The sequence below is a fragment of the Sardina pilchardus genome, chromosome 16, assembly GCF_963854185.1.
Source record: "Sardina pilchardus chromosome 16, fSarPil1.1, whole genome shotgun sequence".
In the NCBI taxonomy this organism is placed as follows: domain Eukaryota; kingdom Metazoa; phylum Chordata; class Actinopteri; order Clupeiformes; family Clupeidae; genus Sardina; species Sardina pilchardus.
This window is the reverse complement of record NC_085009.1, coordinates 25,692,737-25,715,236: the sequence shown is the minus strand read 5'-3', so window position 1 is coordinate 25,715,236 and position 22,500 is coordinate 25,692,737. Positions and strand designations below refer to the sequence as shown.

Genomic DNA, 22,500 nt, shown 5'->3' with positions numbered 1-22,500 from the left:
CGATGAACCTCGATACTTTGAGAGACTGTATTTGAGGTGTGTTGTCCACCTTGAAAAAAGTTCATATTTAAAAAATAAAAAAAAAAGCCTTTGAAATTAAAGGCAAAGAGGGGAGAGAGGCAAACAGACAGAGAAAGAGAAAGAGAGAAAGAGAGAGAGAGAGAGATGATGTGTGTGTCTGCAGCTCTGTCTGTGCGCATATCTAACTGCACATGTGTGAGAGAGATCAACTTTTCAACCCCTGACACTGTGCACCTGCAGCTATGATACTGACACAGTTACGTGCAACTCAGAGACAATACGCACGTCTCACCTCACTCACGCACGTCTCACCCTGAGATCACAGGAGCAGATACATGGAGACGAGTGCATTCTTCAGCAATGAAGGCGCATATTTGACGCACAATCTCCACAGGTAGTGATGCCCTCTGGCATGGTCTCGGGCCGGCCCCGGTACACATCAATGGTTCTGCTTAGAATCCATTAAATAACAAATAGAAATGGTTGCGTAATATTTTCTTTAGTAGCAACACAGGCTGCTAAAGAAAATGTTACAAGAAAAAAAACATTTTGGAGTGTGCAACCATTTTTGTTTTGTAGTATTGCAATTATAAAGCACACCTGTTGTGCAAGAAGAAGGTCTTTTTGTGTAATAGGGCATCGTCTTCGAACCCATACAGGGACACTTGACATACTGCATTTAACGCCAGACGCATATTGCACTGATCTTTTCAGTTATCTTATTCTGCCTTATTCATTTATTTATTCCGCCTCATTTATCTTTGGCAACAATGTGATCCCCAGGATGCACTTGCATAGGAATAGTTCAGACACTACAGCATTTCACTGCAGATGTTGTATTGCATTCTTGTAGCCTATGTGGCCAACAGAGTCCTTGAATGTTGGCCAAAAGTGGGCCAGATGTGGGCCAGACTGTTTGAGAACTCTGTTTCCTCACTCTCGCCGTTCGGCCTCTTTTACAGAGTCACCTCGGCCCGGATCGGGGTCACCCTGCGCGACTCGCCGTCCGTCTCCACGCAGGAGCGGCGCCGCATCGTGGGGACGCTCGTGGTCATCACCGTCATCTTCATCGTGGTCTTCGGGCCGTACCACCTGGTGGGGGCCTACCGCTTCCTGGCGCTGCTGGTGACCGCGGACGACCCGTGCCACCTGGAGCGCTCGCTCTACCTGTGCTACCGCATCTGCTACGGCCTCACCAGCCTCAACACCCTGCTGGACCCGCTCTTCTACATCTTCCTGTGCCACAACGCCCGCCACGAGCTCCGCCGCTCCTTGCCCTGTCTGAGCAAGGGCGCGAGCCCCAGGAAAGGGGTCCAGTTCAAGCCCAAGGTCAAGATGAAGGTCGGCAGGGGCGGAGGCGGCGGCGGCGGCGGCAGTGGCGGTGGGCGAACCAGACAGCTGGACCAGAGCGACAGCGTGTAGGGCGACAGAGCAGAACAGACGAGACCAGACGAGACGAGACGAGACGAGACGAGACCAAAAGAGACGGGCTGGGTGCCCTATGTGCTACACAGATGCTTATCTACGAGACACGCAGTGTGCGAGAGAGAGAACTGCATGTGCGTGTGCAGGATTTACTACTGACGGCACCCTGGCAGGCCTCCTTTAGCACTATCAGTGCCTAGCAACTGATTCTATCAAGCAGAGTCATTATTAAGACGCTGGAACTTCATTCCTGACATTGTATTCTCTGTGTGGGCAGGTGTGGACACGTGTGAGGTGTGCGGACAGCTGGGGTGTGTGTGTGTGTGTGTGTGTGTGGGGGGGGGGGGGGGGGGGTGTTGTGAGGAGGGGCAAGAGGGTCTTTTCCTCTATATCACTTTAGGATGGGAATACTTCTCTTAAAAACTGGGGTGGGTTTTTCATGAGCACACTACACAAGAATATTTACTTTTTTTTCTCAAAGGCAGACTGGCTCTCGGTAGGCTAATCCCACACATTATGTGGCATGCCTAACAGAAGGTCGAAGGCGCCACCTACAGTCCGTGGTAGGTAGCCCATGCCCACCTCAGTGAACTTCAGTTTTTGCTAATTATGATGTTAGCTCTGCCACATACCATCACTAAATTAGATACTAACAAAAATATCTTTAACTCTTCGTGTGATTAATGTTTCGCAATCAAATGAATCAAGTCCTGTAAGGATATTGCATTGGAAGAGATGGTGGGCCTAAACACTATGCTGACTTTGAAGTCAGATAGAAGTTTGAGAGGTTAGCAGGAAATGTTAGCATGGCTTACTGATAACTGATTTGCAGTCATTTTTGGTCCGACTTCTGTCCCCGATGCCATGACATTTTCCATACGTCCTTCATCCAATCTCCCTTCATCCTTTCTCTCGACCCCATTCCAAAATGTGTACTGATTAAACAACGACGTGCTGTCTGATTCTGGCAAACCTGTCAAGGACAAGTCCTTTGTCAAATTTCCATAATAGTTAGAAGTTGAAGTCGCAGGTGCAAGCGAATGAAGGAACATCTGTCAGCGGTGCGCAGTAGGCTGACCAAGAGCGCCACTCTCTGTTGAAAATATATCCATACACCAATCTGAACTTTTTTGTGTAGCCTTTTCGATATCGCATAGGCTACAAAAGACGTGGAGTAGCCTACTTTTAGGTGTAGGCTAAAAAAACAGCAACAAAAAAACATAGCAAAATGTATTTAGAGTTTAGGCTATGTTTTATTTATTTTAACGCATTATTCTCCTACATAGTCTAACTTAAGATAAACAATAATGGGCGACATAATGTTTGGTAGCAGAAATGAAGGTCCACAAAGGTGGCAAGTTATTAAACAATCAAATATGATCTCATTCTAAGCTGCAAAATTCAAATCTATCTATTTATTAATTCGCGTAGCCATACCTCAAACGTTTTGAAGGGTTTTTATTATTATTATTATTATTATTATTATTATTTCCAATTAAAGCCAGTAGGGGGCGATACAATCCGGCAAAATCAGAGCCGCAGGATAGAGATAAAACCAGACCTACGGCTCTGCCAAAACTGTAGGAGGTCTCAGTCATATTTGGGAGATTATGTTATGTCTTCTATGTTAATGATGATCAGTTGAAATTAAATGATGTGCTCACATGTTGTTTTTATCACGATAAACATTACAAACATGTGTGTATCCGTTTAATGATAAAAGTGATTTTTTTTTTTTGGTCTATTACAGTAAAGAAACAGGAAAATTGCCACTTTCAGATGTATTCTTTTCCTTTTCAACTCTCTTTTTGCATAATCTCTTCAAATTTCTCTTCAAATTGTGGTTCTCTGATGCAAGTCTGCATTACAGGTTGCTTTAAATTCAATTTCACGTCACATCAAAATTTAACTGACTGACTGGAATGTTATGACATACCGCTTCAGAAGACAATTTCCCCACAAATAAGGATGGGAAAAATGGATGGAGGCTAGCGGAGCCATACTGCTTCAAATGTTTAAAACCATGATGTGTGAGGGGCCACTTTAAAGGTGTAGTCAGCAATTGGTGATGTCACGTGCGTTCATGCGTTTGGGAAAAAAAAATTCCCTGTGGTAAACATCATCAAGAGGTGGGAAACTGAGGGAAGATTTTGGTAACAGAGTGAGCCAAGTTGTGGGTTCACTTTTGTCATTCATTTGAAATCCGTGTAAACTTTCATGTGCAACAGTTTTAATGTGAATTTGAGAAATTTTTGTTTTCATCAATTGAAAGCTGCATATCCTTCTTTCACGGCATCTTACTCCATATCTTTAAGCAAATACAGTTGTTTATTTAAGCATATGTTTTAACCTTGTTGTGGCATGTTTTTCACACATTCCAACAGCAAAGCACATCAACAAGCAACAAACAAACAACGTAAATACGGGGGTGGTTCCCCATATGGCCTGAACACACCAAAGCTTGTCGATTCAAAGATTCAAAAAGTTTATTGTGTGTGTTGCCATGTTAGAAAATGTTCTTTTGATTGAAGGCATAGTGTGTTATGAGTCATTAGCTTTTTTTGTGTGTAGGCTATTGTATTGGGAATGGGAATTTATATGTGTGCATATGAATGACTTTTTGGCCAGAGGCACTCTGAACCTTCTCCCTGATGGTAATAGCTCAAAGCTTTGGTGGAGGGGGCGGGAGGCATCCTGGATGATGAAGATGGATTTTCTTTCCTCTGCTTGTATATAAAGATCAGATGGCTGTTTTTGTGGAATGCCTATGATCTTAATGGCTTGCCTGGCTATAGCCAGCGTTCCCTTGCATTTTTGGCAGCATTGTTTTAGTCACATTCAGCGATCATCTCCCCATGATCCGCTAAACAAAAATGAAACCCGGCCTGCAAGTTTCTCTGGGAGTGAAGGATTGGATTTTGGATTTTTATTTGGATCCCCATTAGCTCGGTCAGACCAGCTATTCTTCCTGGGGTCCTATACATCATTTTCAATCAATCATAATTTACATAGGAAACATAAAACATACAACATTTGGCACACACAACCACATACAAGAAAAAGAATATAGACAAATACAGAAAATCAAGACAAAAATTCAACCAGACTATGACAAAAAGTAAAATAGACTCTTAAGAGAGTTTTAGACATTCTAACAAAAGATTCTGTCCCACAACAATTTAGGTTAAGCTAAGTTTAGTTTTTTTTTTTTTTTTTTTTTTTTTTAAATGAATGAACCAAGATATTCTAGAATGTTCTTTTTCTGGTGTGACTACAACATGGCAAATGGTGGTGTCCATCTCCAGCTCTGATGATGACGCTCAAAACAGCTGGGTGGATTTGTGTTGTCATTTGGCCAGGGCAGCTGACAGTTGTGTCACCTTTTCAGGGCTGTCTTTGTGCAGACCTACAGATGCTAAATTGTGTTTCTCCGTGGGTCCCCGAATGTCTGAAAGTGACCAGCTGCACCTGTTATTTATGTAGGAGGAGCAAAAACTCAAGCTGAGGGTTTCTCAGGGTTTGACATTTTGGAAATCAAAGAGCCACAGATACCATTGGATTCCAGTGTCAACTTTCTCTCATGTTTAAATGTGACCCGTTGAATGAGCTATGGGGTAATTTGCATCCTGAAAAGGTTTATGGACTCATATCCTCAGTGGTGTGGTACCTATAGGGCGCTACTGCTTTAAAGAACCCTTTGGGGTTCCTTTGATGAACCCTTCAAAATGGTTCAAAGAACCATATGAAGCATGCAATAGAACCATTTTTACACTTTTTTCTAAGAGTGTTTGGTGAGAGACGTCCCTGAGTACTACACATGGGCTGCAGGCTGAGTACTATACACATGGGCTGCAGGCTGAGTACTATACACATGGGCTGCTGGATACTCGAGTTTCTTCCACTGCACTGCAGTCCCAGGAGACCTGCACCCTTATGCTGATGAATCAGTCGAGTGTGAAACAAATGCAAATGCCAGAAGTTGAGGGCTCAGGAAACAGCATGTTACCCATAGAGCTAGATACCTACAGTATTTAATTAGAAAATAAAGGTGCGAGACACAGTTTGGACTCAAAATATTGATCAAGTGCAGTTCATTCTGTTCAATTCATGTTTCATGTGTGTGTGATGTTCCTATAGCCTAATGCTAGGATGTTAGTGTCATGAATACACTCTTAACAAATGTGTTGAAAACAACACAAATTGCATTGTTTTTACTGCATCTCTGTGAGACACATGAGTTTGTGCTTTGTGTCCAAGTAGAAAAATGTCTGCTCATGTACTACGTTACAATGGTTGGGTGTTAATGGGTTTGTTTGGGTACTCAGTGTGTTAAAATCTATGGTTTAAAGATAAGACTTCCTCTCTGTGTTTTCACATTCTAGATCACTGCTTTCTTGTGTGTGTCATAAGAAAGGGTGCACCAAAAGAGAATGTGTATTTCTCTGTTTGGCACACTGTGCTGCATGGTGAAAAGGGAGCCAGCGTTTTGGATGGATGAGAAGTGGATTTCATTGCATTTATTCAATTAGCTAATGCTTTAATCCAAAGCGATTTACAGAAGACTGATATTAAGACTGATTTCACAAACTACAGAAGAAGCTGGAGTATTACATTTCTATGACCCCTTAGCAAGTATCTTAATCCTCCACCCTTAGCCCAGCACCCAATATTGATCATATTAATCATAGTCAATATTAATCGTAAGCTGGAGTTCTGACTTGACCCCCCTAAAATACACACCCACACCAGCACCACCAATACACCCCCACCCACCCAACCCCCTGTCATCTGTGTTCTTTGAGCCCTCAACACCCACATCCACTTGCCACAAACACACATGTAAAAACACTTGCTCTCTCTCAAACACTTTCTCTCTCTCTCTCTCTCTCTCTCTCTCTCTCTCACTGCCGTTAAGTAACACACTGTTGTGAAAGAGCAGCATCCCCATAAATCACACATGGTTTTGTAACCCAAACGTATTAGCCTAGATATTAAGAATGTTGTCATCATAACAATGCCAAGGACTCTGTGGCAGCATATTAGTGAGTGAAAGTGGACTTGAAGTGAAAGTGAACAGTTTGATGTTCTTTGGCCTCCTTAAAGCTAGGCTATGTTATAGGCCTAGATAAACAGCTGTTTTTAGGGTATTAGACATCTTCTTAAAGCCAATTAGTGTGCTTTCTCTCTTTTCGCTGCTGCTTTGGTTAATTTGTAAGATATAGCAAAGGCTGCAGTGACAAAACAACATAGGTGTACTGAACGGGGTTGAGTCAGAATCGAAAGCAATAGTTGTCTCAGAGAATTTCTTAGACGGACTCTTGTCAATAAAAGAGTAGCGATGTTACTGGTACCTCGTTGACCAGTCCTTAATAGGAAAACCAATGACAGAAGCAGAATTTGAAGAGTGGCATAGTAAGAAACCAATAGAAAGTGCATACGCCTTTAGGGGCGGATCAAAACGCATCGGGGGGTGGGGTTTTTGAGGTCATTCACACCCTCTCTGTTTCACTCTCACGGCGTGCGTTTGAGGGGACGGGCGGTAGGGGTAAAAGGAGTTGCCGGGCGTTAGCAGAGCATTAACGGCGTTTGGGAGGAGGCTTTTGTCGCTATCTGCCATTTCAAAACAAGAGAGAATCGCCAGTCTCCAAACTCAATACCAAGCCGACGTATACACTTCGCCTTCAGTACAATTTACAACGCCGGTAGCTGGGAGAATTAAGGTGTCGAAGATCGCTAATTAGCGATACAGCTAGCAGTTAGCCAGCACCTTTCATAGCTAGCATAGCTAAGTTACGTTCTCATTAGCAAACAATCGTCCTCGCGCCCCAACCAGTTCTGTTTGATACTTCTGATCTCGAACAACGTCAGTATTCTATGCTATTAGCGTGCACGTTTTTCTTATTTACTGTTAGAGCTAACGTTAGCGTACGAGTGAGCCTGGCCGCTGGAAACGGTTTGTGGCTACCCATTGATACTGCGAACCATCACTCCCAGGTCCCCCATCACCTCTGCCCCTTTCCCTTCCACCCGACACCCTGGAAATCCACAAGCGGCCGGAGAACGGCGTCGAGCCAGCGAAGCTGGGGGTGGTTTCGGACTCCCACCTTATCGGAGCGCCGACAGAGAGGCATAGTCGTGGGGACGTGAAGACGACTATGGACGGACTGGCGGTGGAGGTCCGAGGCTCGAACGGGGCCTTCTACAAGGTAAAGAAAATAATATCCAGCAGTTACGTTAACTGTCATTGCAACTTCGACTGTTGAAGTTTTTTTGACGCCGTCGGCTAGCATCATGCTTTGTCTCTGAATTGGGACCTAGCAAGAGATTTCAGTCGCATCATTCGCAACGAGGCCTTGACAAACGATAAGGTCGCTGTTGTGTTGATAGCCTGTTTTCATGCTCGACAGGTCATGGTTAGCCATTGTCTGGCAGGTTTGCCATGGACTTCAACGGCTTGTAACCGTACGAGAATATTACATTGACGTGTATTCATTGATCGTAGGTTGTTGTCGTCCTGAAGGCTGGGCCCGTAATTACTTTATTGGTAGCCATCCTAGCTAACTAGCCACCATGTTAATCAAGATAGCCTGTGCCCATTGATGCTCTTTGCATGGCAGGTATTCATTTATAAGCTGACTAATAACACAAATGACATTATTGACTACTGCCATGAAACCCTGTAGAGTTACCCATTACCAAAAGGCTTATTAAAACTGTCTGCTCCATAAATAGGCCAGATTCCGCATGGCTTTGGACAGAGGGGCAGTTATATTAAGGATCTGCAATGTTATGCACTCTTGATGAAGAAGTGAAAAGAACATATGCTAACTTTAGTGTTGCCAGACCTCGCTGTACAACAGTCCCTCGCAGTTTCCGAACATCTCTTGTTTGGGATCACATGATGACAGACGATATTTGCCAAAAATCAGGTCAATTCAGACGAACTAACATTACGTTGCAAGTTCCAGTCACATGGGCTGGCTATTCCAGGCCTGTAATGCTCGACTCCACAAAAGAGACCCAAGGCCTTTTCCCCCAAAACATGTTTATGGAACGAGATCTCTCCCTGAGACGTAGCATATCGGTGTAACTTGGCCACAATACAGGTCATTCTCATAACTGGAACAGAGGGCTTTGTTGCAGGGAAGGCTGGGGTTGTGTGTCTGTAGTCTGAAGCTGTGCAACTCTCATTGGTGCTCCAGATTATTCCCTGGGCGTTATCGCTGTCCCAAAGACATTGACAGTGGCAAATGCTAAGCCAGAGGGCCAGTAGCTTGGAGTGTAGACTGAACATAACCGGCACCGGACCATAGAAGTGAAGTTTCATGTTGTAATGTGAATTAATGGTGGCTCTGGCTTTTTTTGCGCATGGCCGTAGCCGTGTGTGAGTGTGTGAGTGTGTTCGCTGCGAAGCCCGAAAGTGCTGAGGAGACGGAGCAGGTGTGTGTGAGCAACAGGTGATCCTAATCTTGACACTCAACACTCGACCCCAGCTCCACAGGAACACACTCATTCAACTCGACACACACACACACGCTCACTCACTCACACTCACAGAGAGAGATGCCTGCTTTCTTAATCACTCTAGTCTAGCATAGCCATCCTGTTTATGTTTCCATCTTGTCCACAGAGAGTGTGTGTAATAGTGCCCAGTCAAACTGAGTGGAACTCACTTTAAAGGTGTTCCATCCTTTCCCTGGCATTTTCCCCTCCTTCACCCCTCCTGCACTTGCACACATTTCATCCCTCTCTCTCTTAAGTTGATTCATGTTAGCTTTTCATCTAGTGCCCATCCCTGGTGTTAGTTGTGTAGATGCCGTTCCCTTTAAAGTTACCCAGTTTTCTCCCCACATACACACACACACACACACACACACACACACACACACACACCCATGTGTTTATTCCTTACTAGCTTGATGTCAGACTAGTGCCTCGGAGTAGGCAGTGATCTGGTTCATGTGATGGAGCCGTTTCAAACAAGAAGCAGACCTGCTATGCCCTGATGGAGACGCTCTGGATTTGGAACGGAAGAGCGGCCATTTTGTGACCCACCCTCTTCATTTGAAGTCACGAGTCCTTTTCTCTTTTTTTCCCCTTTTTTCCCCCCCGTGAACAAAAGACAAGACATTTAGTCTAAGGCTGGTGTCTGTGACGATAACATAGCCTACTTCCTGATTTCCCATATCATTCCCATATGTATGTTCTCCCCTGTTCACCCAGGCTGCTGGTGATGGTGGTGGTGGTGCGTGGGGGTCTTTCCTGTCTTATCTCCATCCCCCCCTAACCTGAGCTATAGCCAGAGCAGGGTGAAAAAAAGCCCTCCGCACTGAGGCTAGCACACGTGTCACGGTACCACATGGAACATGGGAGTGAAGTACGTCACCATGCCCCCCTATGGGCCGCCTGGCGACCCACTCCCTTGGGGTGTCACGTTCCTTTCGCTGACGAGCCAGAAGAGATGCCCCCATTGGGGGTCCTGAGTCGGAGGAACGGAGATACCCATACTCGTCACTCAGCGATTACCTCACAGCCCGCTGTGGACGCACCATGTGGCCGCACGACGACCATGTGCTCGTAGTATCTCTTCTTAGTATAAGGGGCTACCCTGGAGGGCCCTCGTTTAAATGACGCACAACGTTCTAAGACTATAAACTAAACCTAATTTTAATGAAGAGGCCAAAAAAAAATCTGTTTTCTAATTTGATACTGTGAGCAAAATCCTAAGCTTAAACATAGGTGCTCGATGCTTCCACACGCCACATCATGATGGCTTTGATTCATGCACGAGACGCGGTGCTCATTGAGTGACTTTCCTCTCTGCCTGTCGTTTGAATTAGGGCCGTTGGTTCTGAAGGGAGTGAGATGGTAGGTAACGCAATTGTTCTAGTTGGTGCTTCTATCCAACGGGCATTTAGTAACCTCCAGTAGAGGCTTGTACGAGTTAATTACTCGGTGGAGAAAACTATCAAGCATAGAATGGTTAAAGTTATCGCCCAGTCCCACTGTTAACTTCCTACACACTGTAGACATGCATCAGGATGAGACTTCTGTGGCAGTCTGAGTTCATCTGTCGGTGATCTGAAGGAGCAGCTGTTTTGAGTTGAATACTCAGTAAAAAGTTTGAACACGTATATGAGATCAGAAGTGCATGCTGAAACTAGTAGTTGTTTGTCGGTAGTGGTAGTGGTACTGGTAGTGACGACCGTGTGTTGGTGTTGGGCTCGCTACGCTAGAGTCCTACGTGCTGAAGGGACATAGCCTACATAGCGGGACGAGGCATTCAGTGGGATCCACAGCCATGTTTCCACTTTCAGGGAGCAGCCTTCCTGTTCCAAGCAGGTGAAATTCCCCAACTCCTGGATCACACACTATCTAGTTCAGTCCCCCCTGAGTCCAATTCTCTCACTCTCTCTCTCTCTGCCCCCCCCCTCCCCCCACCCTCCCCTGACCAGTTCTCATTGAGCTCCCTCTGTCCATCTCTGTCATCCCTTCTTTATCACCCCCACTCTTTTTTTCCGTGAGTCTCGGGCTCTCTCCATGTCACACCGACCCCCCCCCCCCACACACACACACACACACTCCCCCATCCCTCCCCTCTTCTCGACGTCTCCATCCCAAATAAGGTGGTGTCACACTACACACATGTCCAGATCCGTCTGTCCCCAAAATGCACACACACACACGCACGCACGCACGCACGCAACGCCCACACACTCATACAGTCATTCCCTTCCTCCCCCTTGGGTGGAGAGGGCTTTGGGCAGGGGGCGGAGGGTGAGGGGGGTGTTACAGCACCACTTGATAGATTTGCTGGACCCAGTGATGGACGAGGAACAGACTCCACAGAGGGAGGAGAATCGGGGCGGTGGGCGGGTTTGGGAGTTGTCTTACGCCTGTCCATCTCGTAATGGCCACAGACAGCCAAATTGCTCTATGTGTACACACACACACACACACACACACACTTGCACACACATGTCACTTTCACCCACTGTGAGTTGATTGGCTGAGGCAGGCGTGTCAGGTTAGCTTGATATGCACACGCAAACAGACGTGTGTGTGTGTGTGTGTGTGTGTGTGTTTGTTAGTGTCATACGTGTGTGTGTGTGTGTGTGTGCGTGCGCACACAGAGACACTCACATGTGTAGGCGCAAATACACACGCATGCACAACTGTCATCTTGTGTACCTGTTTTGGTGAGAAGGTCTCAGCTCATGTGAGTCTTATTGGTTTGCTGTGTGTGTGTGTATGTGTATGTGTGCGCGCGCTAGCGGTGTGAAACTTGGCCAGGGCCGACTGAGCTGTCAGAAGTCTTTTGACTGGGGCTCATCGGGCTCACACACACACACACACACACACACACACACACACACACACACACACACACACACACACACACAGACAGAATCCCCCCGAGTCCTCGCTCACTGGCTGCTGGATATCAAACAGCAAGTGTCATAGAGCCATTTCTGCTCCAGTGCCCTCAGAAATGGCCACCGCACACCCAGCTGAAGACCTCCTCCTTATCATTCAGCGCCAAAGTCTTCAAGGCGGCTACGCCTCAAGCTGGGTCAGACACTCCAGAAATCTAATCTAATCGGATTGGATCGGACCGGAGCTGCCTGCAACATTGATTGTTATGTCTTCTAAAAGACTTTGAACAGAGTAAAACACTGATTTGGGTCTAGAATTGCATCAAAATCGCCACGAAAGATGCTGTCTGCAACTTTGACGAAAGGGTTGGAGACGTTGGAGCTTCACAGCCAGATCACAACCTTCTATTCTCTGCTCCAGAGCCAACGGGTCGATTGTCCTGCGATGTTCTGTCCAATCCAGTTTATTTGCGTCCCCATTCACAGAGCCAGAACTGTTGACAAATACCAGTGTTTATTTATTTATTTATTTTTGACCATGCACATGTGAATTTGACAAAAAGTATTGGCTTAGTCATGGACCGTACCTTTAAATCTGACCTTGCAAAGGCACAAAGACCTGATCTGCTTTTGCTCTTGTATCTATCAAAAACAATACACATTTTACAGCATGTGGAAATTACCTAACTTTTGTCTCTAACTTGTCTTTTCCCCTCTCTCCCTCTCTCCCTCTCTTGTTATCTCTTGTTTTCTCCCTGTCGCTCTCTTTCCCAGGGCTTCATCAAGGATGTCCATGAAGAAACACTCACAATAGCCTTCGAAAACAAGTAAGTGGGGGCTGTTCCAACTCGACAGCAACGCGCTGTCGGCAGCGGCCTGGTTTTGTTGTCGGCGCCTGCTAATGGGTAGTGTGTTGTGTGCTGTGGAGTTTAACAGTGCAACCACCAGCATGGACACACACACACACACACACACACACACACACACACACACACACACACACACACACACACACACACACACACACACACACAGAGTTGTATTTTTGAATGCCCCTTATGCATTGGACTACTCTCACTGTCTCTCTATCTGTCCCCCAGACAGCCCCTGATCAATCACTTCCGCTGTTGACCCTATCCACTTCCTGTGCAGTAGTTAGCCTTTGCTGCCCCCGAGTCCCCCCCCCCTCCCCTGCCCCCACCCAGCACCTGTGTCTGTGGCCCAGCTGTCACAAAGCCCTTTATAGTTCACCCGTCAGAACCCCCCCCCCCCCCCCCCCCCACACACACACACCTCCCCGCTACGGTTCCAGGACTACTATACCCTCTCACTGTCACTATCTAAACTCCTTTCATGCACACACACACATGCACGTACGCACACACACATACACGTACACACACACACATGCACGGACACACACACACACACACACACACACACACACACACACACAGACACACACACACACACACACACACCTCATTGCCCCTGTCTCTCATCTTTCCCCAGCTTCTGCCACCCCCCCCCCCACCCCCCCCACCCCACCCATCCAAAATCTAAAAAAAAAAAAAAAAGCTACACACACACACACACTCACACTCACACTGTCACACACACTCTCCTTTTTATCTATTTGGCTTGGCCTGCCAGTCTCGGCTCCTTCTAAAAATAGCCTCCAGAGGCATGTGGGGCAGGCAGGGGAAGAGCACGCCGGTGGCCCCTGCCATTCTTGGGATGGTTGTGTCCCTCAACCAACGGCCAAAGCCACAGCCACCACCGCCACCACCACCACCTCCCCCCACTAACCTTTCGGTCTTCGCGGAAATCTCGACTCAACCTCTCTGTGTGTGCGTGTCCGTCCGTCCGTTCGTGTGTGTGTGTGTGTGTGTGTGTGTGTGTGTGTGTGTGTGTGTGTGTGTGTGTGTGTGTGTGTGTGTGTGTGTGTGTGTGTGTGTGTGTGTGTGTGTGTGTGTGTGTGTGTGTGTGTGTGTGTGTGTGTGTGTGTGTGTGTGTGTGTGTGTGTGTGTGTGTGTGTGTGTGTGTGTGTGTGTGTGTGTGTGTGTGTGTGTGTGTGTGTGTGTGTCTGTCCGTCCGTCCGGTGTCCATGCTGTGAAAAGCATGAGGCTGTGTAAGATTACTGGCAGGCAGGTGTTGGGAGAGCACCTTTAGAGCTTGACGTATGTCTATATGTGCTACGTGCAACCTGGTCCAAAAATGGGAAGTGGTTAAAGCTTGATGTGTATGTATATGCTACCTCCATTCTGTGAAGCTGTTCTAGGTTGATGTGTATGGGTGGCACCGGGGCTGTTCAGATGATGCTGGACTTAACCAAATGACTCACCAGCACTCTCTGACCTACAGAGATACCGACTGACCCAGACGCTCACAGCATGACTAAGTGAACTTCTAGTCAACGGGAGATTGTTTACTCACCTCAGTTTTGGTGCTAAGCGAGTAGCAGCCCCTGCTGCAGCGCTGTGTTGCGACTTGCGACCGGCGGCAACATGAATGGAGTGCGCTTCGCTTTCAACATTCGGTTACTTTGACAACGTTGTTCTCAATACAGCCCCACACGCCAGCGCGGGTGGAGACAGAGTTCGCCAGTGGTTTGCGGAGTTGTGTTGAGAAGAATGGATGATGAATAATCGAAAGTCAAAAGCGGAGTGCACCGCAGTCATGTCGGCGCTGGTTTTCTGCAATGCTTAAGTGGACTTCTAGTCAAAAGGAAGGTTGTTTACTCAAAACCATAGTGCCAAGGGAATAGTGACACCTGACTTTGTCTGCAGTGGGAGTGTATAGAAATGTGATCAGACGGAGTGTAATTTAAAGCAATCAGCTTAATCTGCGTCACAGACACACGCGTTCCGTTCTCGTGAGTCTACTGGTGCTGTCAGGCCTCTCCTGTTTCCCATATTTATTGCAGGATAATCCAGCCCACTTTATTGGCACCGGACATGGGGACTTTCCACGGGAGATAAGCTTTATGTTTCAGCTCTTGTGTTTTCTTCAAGCTGATCAGAGGCGTCAGCTTGGCGTAGTGCGCGCGTGTCCCAAAGCGTTGTCATGGGCTTCAGCCGGGCTGCCAAATTAAGAGTGATTACAACAACTCTGATTTAAAGAAGCCATCCATCCATCCAAAACCACAAGCCAAACACTTCACAAGTTTGTCTGCAGACCATGTTTCATGTGCTGAAGGTTTGCGGAAAGGCAGAGGGATGCAGGTAACTTAGTAAGTGGCAGTCAGAGACGTAGAGGTAAATCAAAGAACAACCCAATTACTTGTGTTTTTGTTTCGTTCACATATCACATAGTGACTGGCTTTACTGCCTGAACTTGTACTAACGACAGTATACCACAGAACTCAACATTCATTTTTAAAAGTGGCATGAGATTTTGGTTGCCAAAGCCAACCAAATTTGGTTGCCACTTGTAACAATTTGGTAGCCAAGGGCAACCAGGCAACCATTAATGTCAAGCCCTGGTATACTATGGTTAGCTAGTAGCTGTAACCTGTAGTATATATGAATGTGTAACTGTCCCTGTGTGTAGTTGTGCTGTCTTGGTCTAGAAACCCAAATAGTGGCTCGCCCTGGTGCTAGTCATGCTAGTTTGATGCTAGTCATGGCTGCAGTCTGCCCCCATAGCTGCTACATTTTGGGGAATGGCACATTGAGTCAGTTACCTTCACTGTGTCAGTCAGTGGAGGTAACAAACATGTGCTGAAAGAGCTCTGGTACATCTAAGCTTATTGCCAGCTGTTGTAGCTGTGCAATGTGACCAATGTACCTACATTTGCCCTTAGGGCTAATTAGTTTAATGTAGCAGTGCATGTTTGGTCCACCGTTGTTTTAGTCCGATAGTCTGATATGATGGTATGGAGTGTTTAAGTGAAATGTTGTGGGTAGATTGACGTGGTTAATTTTGAATGGTCATCTACGCTGATACAGAAAAGAGTGTTCATTTTACAGTAGCTGAAAGGACAGGATTGACACGTTCAAAAAGCACTGAAATGTTATTGACAGTCATGCAGTGATGACCCAACATTAGCAAGACTGCCCATAAAGTAGACTTTATTAAGTCATTAATGCTCAATAAAGCCGTTATAAATGCCTTTTTATACTGGAGATCGTCTGGCCTGTGAACCGTTCACTGCTCTCCCTCCTGGGGTTAGTGGTGGAACATGCTAGACCAACGAGAGCACTTCCTGGGTCTGTAACCTTTGACCCTGCCGTTACCCTGTCCCTGTGCTCTGCTGGAGTCATGTCAGGGTCGTTGTCCAGGAGAGAGGTTACCAGGGTGGGCTGGAGATGGATGTGTGGGTGGCTGGGTGGTATGCGGGGCACTTAGTGGTGAGTTTTTACAGAGTTGTTAGAAAGCTGATTGACGTAACTGTGTGTGTGTGTGTTTGTTTATGTGATTGCGATCTCAATCTCACACTCTCTCATAACCCAACCCCCTCCTCCTCCTTCTCTTCTTCCTCTCCCCCTTTCCTCTCCTTTGTTTTTCTATTCCTCCTGTTCTGTCCCTCTCTCCCATGTCTTGTCTCGCTTTATTCCATATTCTCTGACCCTCTTTTCCTCCTTCCTCTGTCTCTTTAACACCTTTGTTTTTATTTCTGCTGCCCCCTCTCTCTCCCCCAATCCCTATTTCTGTCTGTTTTACCGTCTCCCCCTCTCTCTCTGTCTCTGTCTCTCTCTCTCTCTCCCTCTGTCCAGCTGGCAGCCAGAAAGACAGATGCCTTTCAGTGATGTTCGGCTGCCGCCACCGACAGACTACCACAAGGACATCGCTGAGGGAGAAGAGGTGGAGGTGAGACAGCCACCCCCCAGTGCATCATACACACACACACGTTCATACACACACATTCATACAGACACACACAGACACACTCCGACCCCCCCCCCCCCCCCCCCCACACCACCTTGCCCCCGCACACAAACACACAGTTCCTCACACCCCAATTCTTCAAAGAAAGTAATCTTAAAAGAAGGTACACACACACACACACACACACACACACACACACCTCATTCTGGTAAAGTTGCAGTAACACACACTAAAACACAAAATCTTTATTCACCACTAATTAATCCTGCACATATTTTCATAGTTTTCCCAATGATTTCCCTAGCAACGTGTCTGATATTAAATATGAAAGATAATAGCAAAAGTATGATGTACAACTGACTCAGCCAGCAAAACCAGAGATCATTTGAGAACACACACCCACTTCATTCTTCATGTCCCGACCACATGCAACCCACCTGGCTGACTTGAACCCCTCCCTCTCTCTCTCTATCTCTCCCTCTGTCCCTCGCTCTCTCTCTCTCTCTCTCTCTTGCTTGCCATCTCCTCCCTTTCTCTCTTCTTCCTCTGTTCTCTTTTGCTTTCTCCTCTTCTCTTCCCAACTGTCTCTTCTCACACCATCCTTTCTCCTCTCGTCCTCTCGCTCACCACTCATTTTTGTTCTTTCCCTGCACTCTTTCTTTTCTCTCTTCCTCTCTCTCTCTCTCTCTTCCTCTCCCACTTATATTCCCTCCTTCACACTCTCAGGTGTATTCTCTGGCCCCTGGCATCGCTCGACACACACCTTACCTTGTCCAGCCCCACACGCACGCACGCGCGCACACACACACGCACAGATCTCCCCACCCGCCCCTTCCTCCATCCTCTGCGCCGCCTGAGGTGAGCGCTCCTCCGTCAGCTGAACCCCTTCCTGATTTTCAGCTTAGCTCTAAACGGACCAGACACCACACCACACAACACCACAGCAGACGCAGACATGTTTCCTCCACTGCCTTGACAAGGCACACTCTCTTTCCGCCACATATGTAAAGGCAATACAGTATTACTCCGTGTAGGGCCCCCAGAGTGAGTTTGTAGTTGTCGTTTTTAATCCCCGTTACACAGCATCCGTCCAGCAGCTGTCGTCTCTCATTGCCTCTTTACTCACTATGTATCTTTTCTCTTTCTTATCTCCCCCTCCTCTCTCTTTTCACTCTATCACTCTTTCCTCTTCATCCCTCTTTCCCCTCACCATCTACTTCTTTCCTCTTCCCTCTCGCCGCCTCTGTTCTTCCTCCTGTCGCTTCCTCTTGTTTTTTCCACCTGTTTTGATTTGTCACGCCACACTCTGTGTGTGTATCTCCTGCTATTGCTGTTTAATTACACATTGCTCTACCCTTCTCCCTTCCCTTCTTTCTCAATTCTCAATATCTCTCTCTTTCTTTCCATCTTCATCTACCCCCTCCAACTTTCATTTTCTCCTCTATTTTTTCCCCTCATCCATCCTCCCTGTTCTCCCCATTCCTCCTCTCTCCTTCCATCCCTTCCTCTCCCACCTTTGTCTCTCTCTCCCTCCATCTCTCTCTACCCCTCTGCCTCCCCTCACTTCCCCATCTTTCTGCCCCCCATCCCTTTATCTCCCTCCCTCTCCCGTCTCTCCTTCCCTCCATTGCTCTCTCTTCCTCTGTCTACCTCTTCTTCCTATCACTCTCCTCCTCCCATGTCTCCCTCCCTCTTCCATCTCTCTGTTTCTTCCCTCCTCCTCCATCCCCCTCTCTCTCTTTCTCCCTGCTCCTCCCATCTCTTCCACCCTCTTCCATCTCTCTCTCTTTCCCTCCTCCCTTCCATCCATCCATCTCTCTCTCGGTCTCTTCCCTCCTCCTCCTCCTCCTCCCCTCCATCCCCCTCCCTTCCCCCCCCCCCCTCTCTCTCTCTCCTCCTCCTCCTCCTCTGCTCCTCTTCCTAGGTGTACTCGCGGGCGAACGACCAAGAGCCCTGTGGCTGGTGGCTGGCCCGCGTCCGTATGATGAAGGGAGAGGTGAGTCAGGGCCTGGTGAGTCAAGGGGAACATCTGGGGCTAAGGGCTGTCGGCATGGGGCCGCTCCACACACGCACTCACTCACACACTTGCACACTTGTCCCCTTGTGTCCTTTGTCACCTTGTCCACTTGTACACTTGTGCACTTGTCACCTTATCCACTTGTTTCATCGTCCCCCTGTTCACTCGTCACAGCATTCCTTCCTCTCTCTTCTGTCTCTCCTTGTGTCCTTTGTTAATGCCATGATAATGTGCCAGTGTCAGAAAAATCAGCTTTTTTTAACCAAATAATATTCACCTGTGTTACCTTTGGTATTATCTACTGTAATACAACATTACTGTAACATGTTTATTCTTGTACAAACATTACAAATTGCTTGTTTGGTGCATTTCTTTACTGCAACTTACAACACGATATAATGATAACAAAATCTGTTATTCTGAGATTAATGTCAGTGGTATTGTTGAGGCTTTGATATTTGTTAGGCAATTTTGCCCAAAGCCCTCAGAGATTTCTGACCCTGTTATGTACATGGTTGACTTTTCTGTCCATGTCACCTATGCAATGTTGATGTTGTACTTCCATCAATCACTGGGGTGAAAGGGGTCCAATCTTATTTTTGCAACCTATATTGCCTGCACCTGCAGCCTGTTTTGCCTGTGTATGTGGATGATGTGTTAGCGTTTTGCGAAGGTAGCTTTGGATGATGCATATGGGATATGACCATCTTCCTGATGATCATGATCTTGAAATCCAGTTACACCTACACTTGTACTCGGTGTCTAATTGTAGGCATGCTAGATGTTTGTTTGTAGCATTGTTTGCTTGTAGCCTGCGCACTTTGTCAGTAGGGAAGGAGGGCTGACTGTTTTTGACCAAATTTTGCTTTCTTTTTCGCAATTACGAATTTGCTTATTGGCTCTTAAGCACTTTATTCAGTTCATTGACAGCCAGATTTCTTTTGTGGATAGTTATGCCATTGTTCCACAGCACACACAAGCAGCTATATTATGCTACCTTCATTTATTGATTTCCCTTATTTATGGTGATGGTATGTGTGCTTCATCAACACAGTTACGCTAATCTCTCCCCCCCGGGCAGCTTTTGAATGCCACGCTGGTAGTGTAGGTGATGGTGTGGGTCAGTGCATCAGTAGGATGGAGATTTGATTTTCATACAGCAGGCACTTTTCATCAGAAGCGCCTATAGGCTGTCTCACATTACAGGAGTCTAAGCACAGTCACACACAAGCCCCAATGGCAGTAGGCCTGCTCAGCTGCAGCACTGTCCACTTGCTAGGTGATGACCGCAGCCATCGTGTGTGTGTGTGTGTGTGTGTGTGTGTGTGTCCCACTCCTACCAGGGTGGCCTGTGTACACCTGTCCCAGAGTGCCTTGTGTGCATCCTCAAGGTTCCCAGGCTAAAACTGATAGCATAGAAGCATAGCTACATCAAGGTCCAAACCAGAAACTGAAGTATTAGCTAACGCTAAAGGAGGCCTGGAACTCAAGGCCTAAAGCTAAAGCTAAAGGAGGCCTAGAGCTAGCCTGAGGGGTAGAGAGTGATCTGAGCTCTGGGTCACATCGTCTGGCTGACATGGTAGCCATGGGCAGCGGCACAGCTGCCATCAAGTCACACTGAGGCGTAATATGTCCTGTTTGTTACTTAACACAAAGGGTCGACTAGCTTCGGCTTCTCTGGAATAGATGGAGGAAGTAGGCATTGTGTGTGTGTGTGTGTGTGTGTGTGTGTGTGTGTGTGTGTGTGTGTGTGTGTGTGTGTGTGTGTGTGTGTGTGTGTGTGTGTGTGTGTGTGTGTGTGTGTGTGTGTGTGTGGGCTTAAGCTTTGTTGTGTTGATGGATGGCGTTATTCCTTTATTATAGGAAAGGCACTGTGTGATTGGTTTTCTGTGTGTGTTGTTTTGGGTCTCTCATAGAAGGCATGGCTTCATTCATCAGCAAGCCAAAGCTCTGTTCGAGGTCACTGTTATCTGTTGGAATTGAATTGTCCGCTCTCAAAAACTTGTTAAAAAAAAAAAAAAAACCCAGACAACTCTGGAATGTAGAACCCATTTTTTTCCTTGTTTTGCATACTAGACAGTTGCTAGGTGATCATTAGTTGTTTGATGCGGTTGAATAGGGCTGTTCTGTGATCGTTTATTGCACACCCTCTATCATAACTCTTGTTTGAGTTGCATGTTTTGCATGAAACCTTTTTAACTAGCATGCTCTTAGCAGTTACAGTCTTGTAACAGCACTTCAGATGTGCTTTGTCTCTCTCAATTGCCAGAATCAATGCTAAGGGTCAATTTCAGAGTTTTGTAATGATCTGATGTGAGTGTGATCTGATCTCTTGTGGTTTTTGTTGGACTGAAGACTGTAATTTGAGACACTGTTTTTTGGAGCATGATTTGTGAAGAAACTAGCACAGTTGACCCCCTTGGTATTGTGGGCAAATTTTAGGATGCTCTGTTCACGTTTGCGATGGCGACAATTTTGATTGTGTTTGGTCTCTCTCCTATCTCTCCACCACACCCCAGTTCTACGTGATCGAGTACGCAGCGTGCGAACCGTCGTACAACGAGATCGTCACGTCGGAGCGGATCCGGCCAGTCAACCCCAACAGCCCCTCGTCACGGAGCTCCTTCCACAAAGTCCGCGTCGCTGTCCCCGAAGACCTGAGAGACATGTGAGTGTGTGACGCCAACAAACACATACATACTGTGTGTGTGTGTGTATATGTATATATATGCACATATGCATTCATATCCAGTTTTATAGTATTCAGCTCTATAATGCCCCCCCCACAGTCATTGACATCCCTGGTAAAGGGATGTCAATGACTATAAATGTTAATTTGTTTCATCTCACACTGACAAAAAGTCAGCCTTCAATTCAAGGACACACACACAGCTATATAGGTTGCAAACTCACTTGTTGCTATATGATATGATTACAATTGCTTTTCATTGGAAAGCATTTTTGTTTCGTCTATGTTTTGCCTACCAGTGTATGTAGGTGTACACACATGCACAGTTGAAAACCTGCTGCATAGTCATTTTTGCAGGCTTTTTACTGTATTGCCTGCGTTGACCTGCTTAATGTGTCCTTACGTAACATTGCACCGACCTACCAGTGCATGTAGGAGTTCAGCTGATATGGAGAACATCATATTTTGGTAGTGTGTTTGAATGGCTTTTAGGGTTGGCAGTACGTTGGAATTTGACAGCAAATTTTGCTCTGGAATAAATTCAAGGTACTACTAGCAGAGAAAAGTATTTTGAGAGGTTTAATACTGATTTTGATAATTAGCCTGTCGTTCAACTGGTACACCAAGGTATGCCTAATTTTATGGTTGCAATACAGTTGCACTACACACAGTTGCATGTTACTTTTGATAAAAGTGTGTGGTAGGCTAGAAAGGCACTCAGAGGTTACAGACCTCCACCAATGCCAAATGGCAAAACTACATTTGTGGACCTACCCTGTGATTTGGGTCCTGCCCAATATAAGGGATTTGTTCTTTGTCCAGCTTGACCCTTCCCAACCAAGTTTCTTAAAAATCCCACTTGTGGCTTTGACTTAATCATGCGTGTAAACAAACAAACAAACAAACAAACAAACACAAATAAGTGAAATGCACTAAAAACATCACGTCTTAGGCATGTAATGATGTCATGATGAAGTATTGTATTGTAACTGAATCGGTTTGAATGTTTTCCAGCTGTATGAACGACAACATCCACAAAGACTTCAGGAAAGCCATCGGAGCCAACTGCATCTTCTACAACACTCCTACCCACGAACTTGTCATCCTGGTGAGTGACCGTGGCTCTCGGCGTCTCCTTATCC

General features: G+C 46.4%; 2 protein-coding genes and 1 non-coding gene across 16 annotated transcripts in view; all 3 read left to right on the top strand.

Moving 5' to 3' along the window:
* si:dkey-165a24.9 (probable G-protein coupled receptor 132) overlaps nt 1-1,744 on the top strand; it is a 3,789-nt gene extending 2,045 nt beyond the window's left edge. The window contains exon 4 of the mRNA XM_062516709.1: nt 984-1,744. Within this exon, the coding sequence (XP_062372693.1) occupies nt 984-1,443 (460 nt within the window). The 3' untranslated portion in view covers nt 1,444-1,744. The remainder of the gene's footprint in view (nt 1-983) is intronic.
* A 5,222-nt stretch (nt 1,745-6,966) lies between these two features.
* Nucleotides 6,967-22,500, top strand: part of fxr2 (FMR1 autosomal homolog 2) — a 29,564-nt gene continuing 14,030 nt past the window's right edge. For 6 of the 14 annotated variants that reach the window (XM_062515788.1, XM_062515787.1, XM_062515791.1 and 3 more), the window contains exons 1-7: nt 6,967-7,652; nt 12,597-12,649; nt 16,541-16,634; nt 17,379-17,510; nt 18,577-18,663; nt 21,189-21,337; nt 22,373-22,466. In XM_062515788.1, the coding sequence (XP_062371772.1) occupies nt 7,602-7,652; nt 12,597-12,649; nt 16,541-16,634; nt 17,379-17,510; nt 18,577-18,663; nt 21,189-21,337; nt 22,373-22,466 (660 nt within the window). In that variant the 5' untranslated portion in view covers nt 6,967-7,601. The remainder of the gene's footprint in view (nt 7,653-12,596; nt 12,650-16,540; nt 16,635-17,378; nt 17,511-18,576; nt 18,664-21,188; nt 21,338-22,372; nt 22,467-22,500) is intronic. The other 8 variants (XM_062515796.1, XM_062515795.1, XM_062515794.1 and 5 more) reach the window with 4 other exon arrangements.
* On the top strand, nt 15,494-15,619 carry LOC134060739 (small nucleolar RNA ACA64). Its single transcript, XR_009935342.1, has one exon. It is a non-coding gene; the product is annotated as a small nucleolar RNA ACA64 (small nucleolar RNA).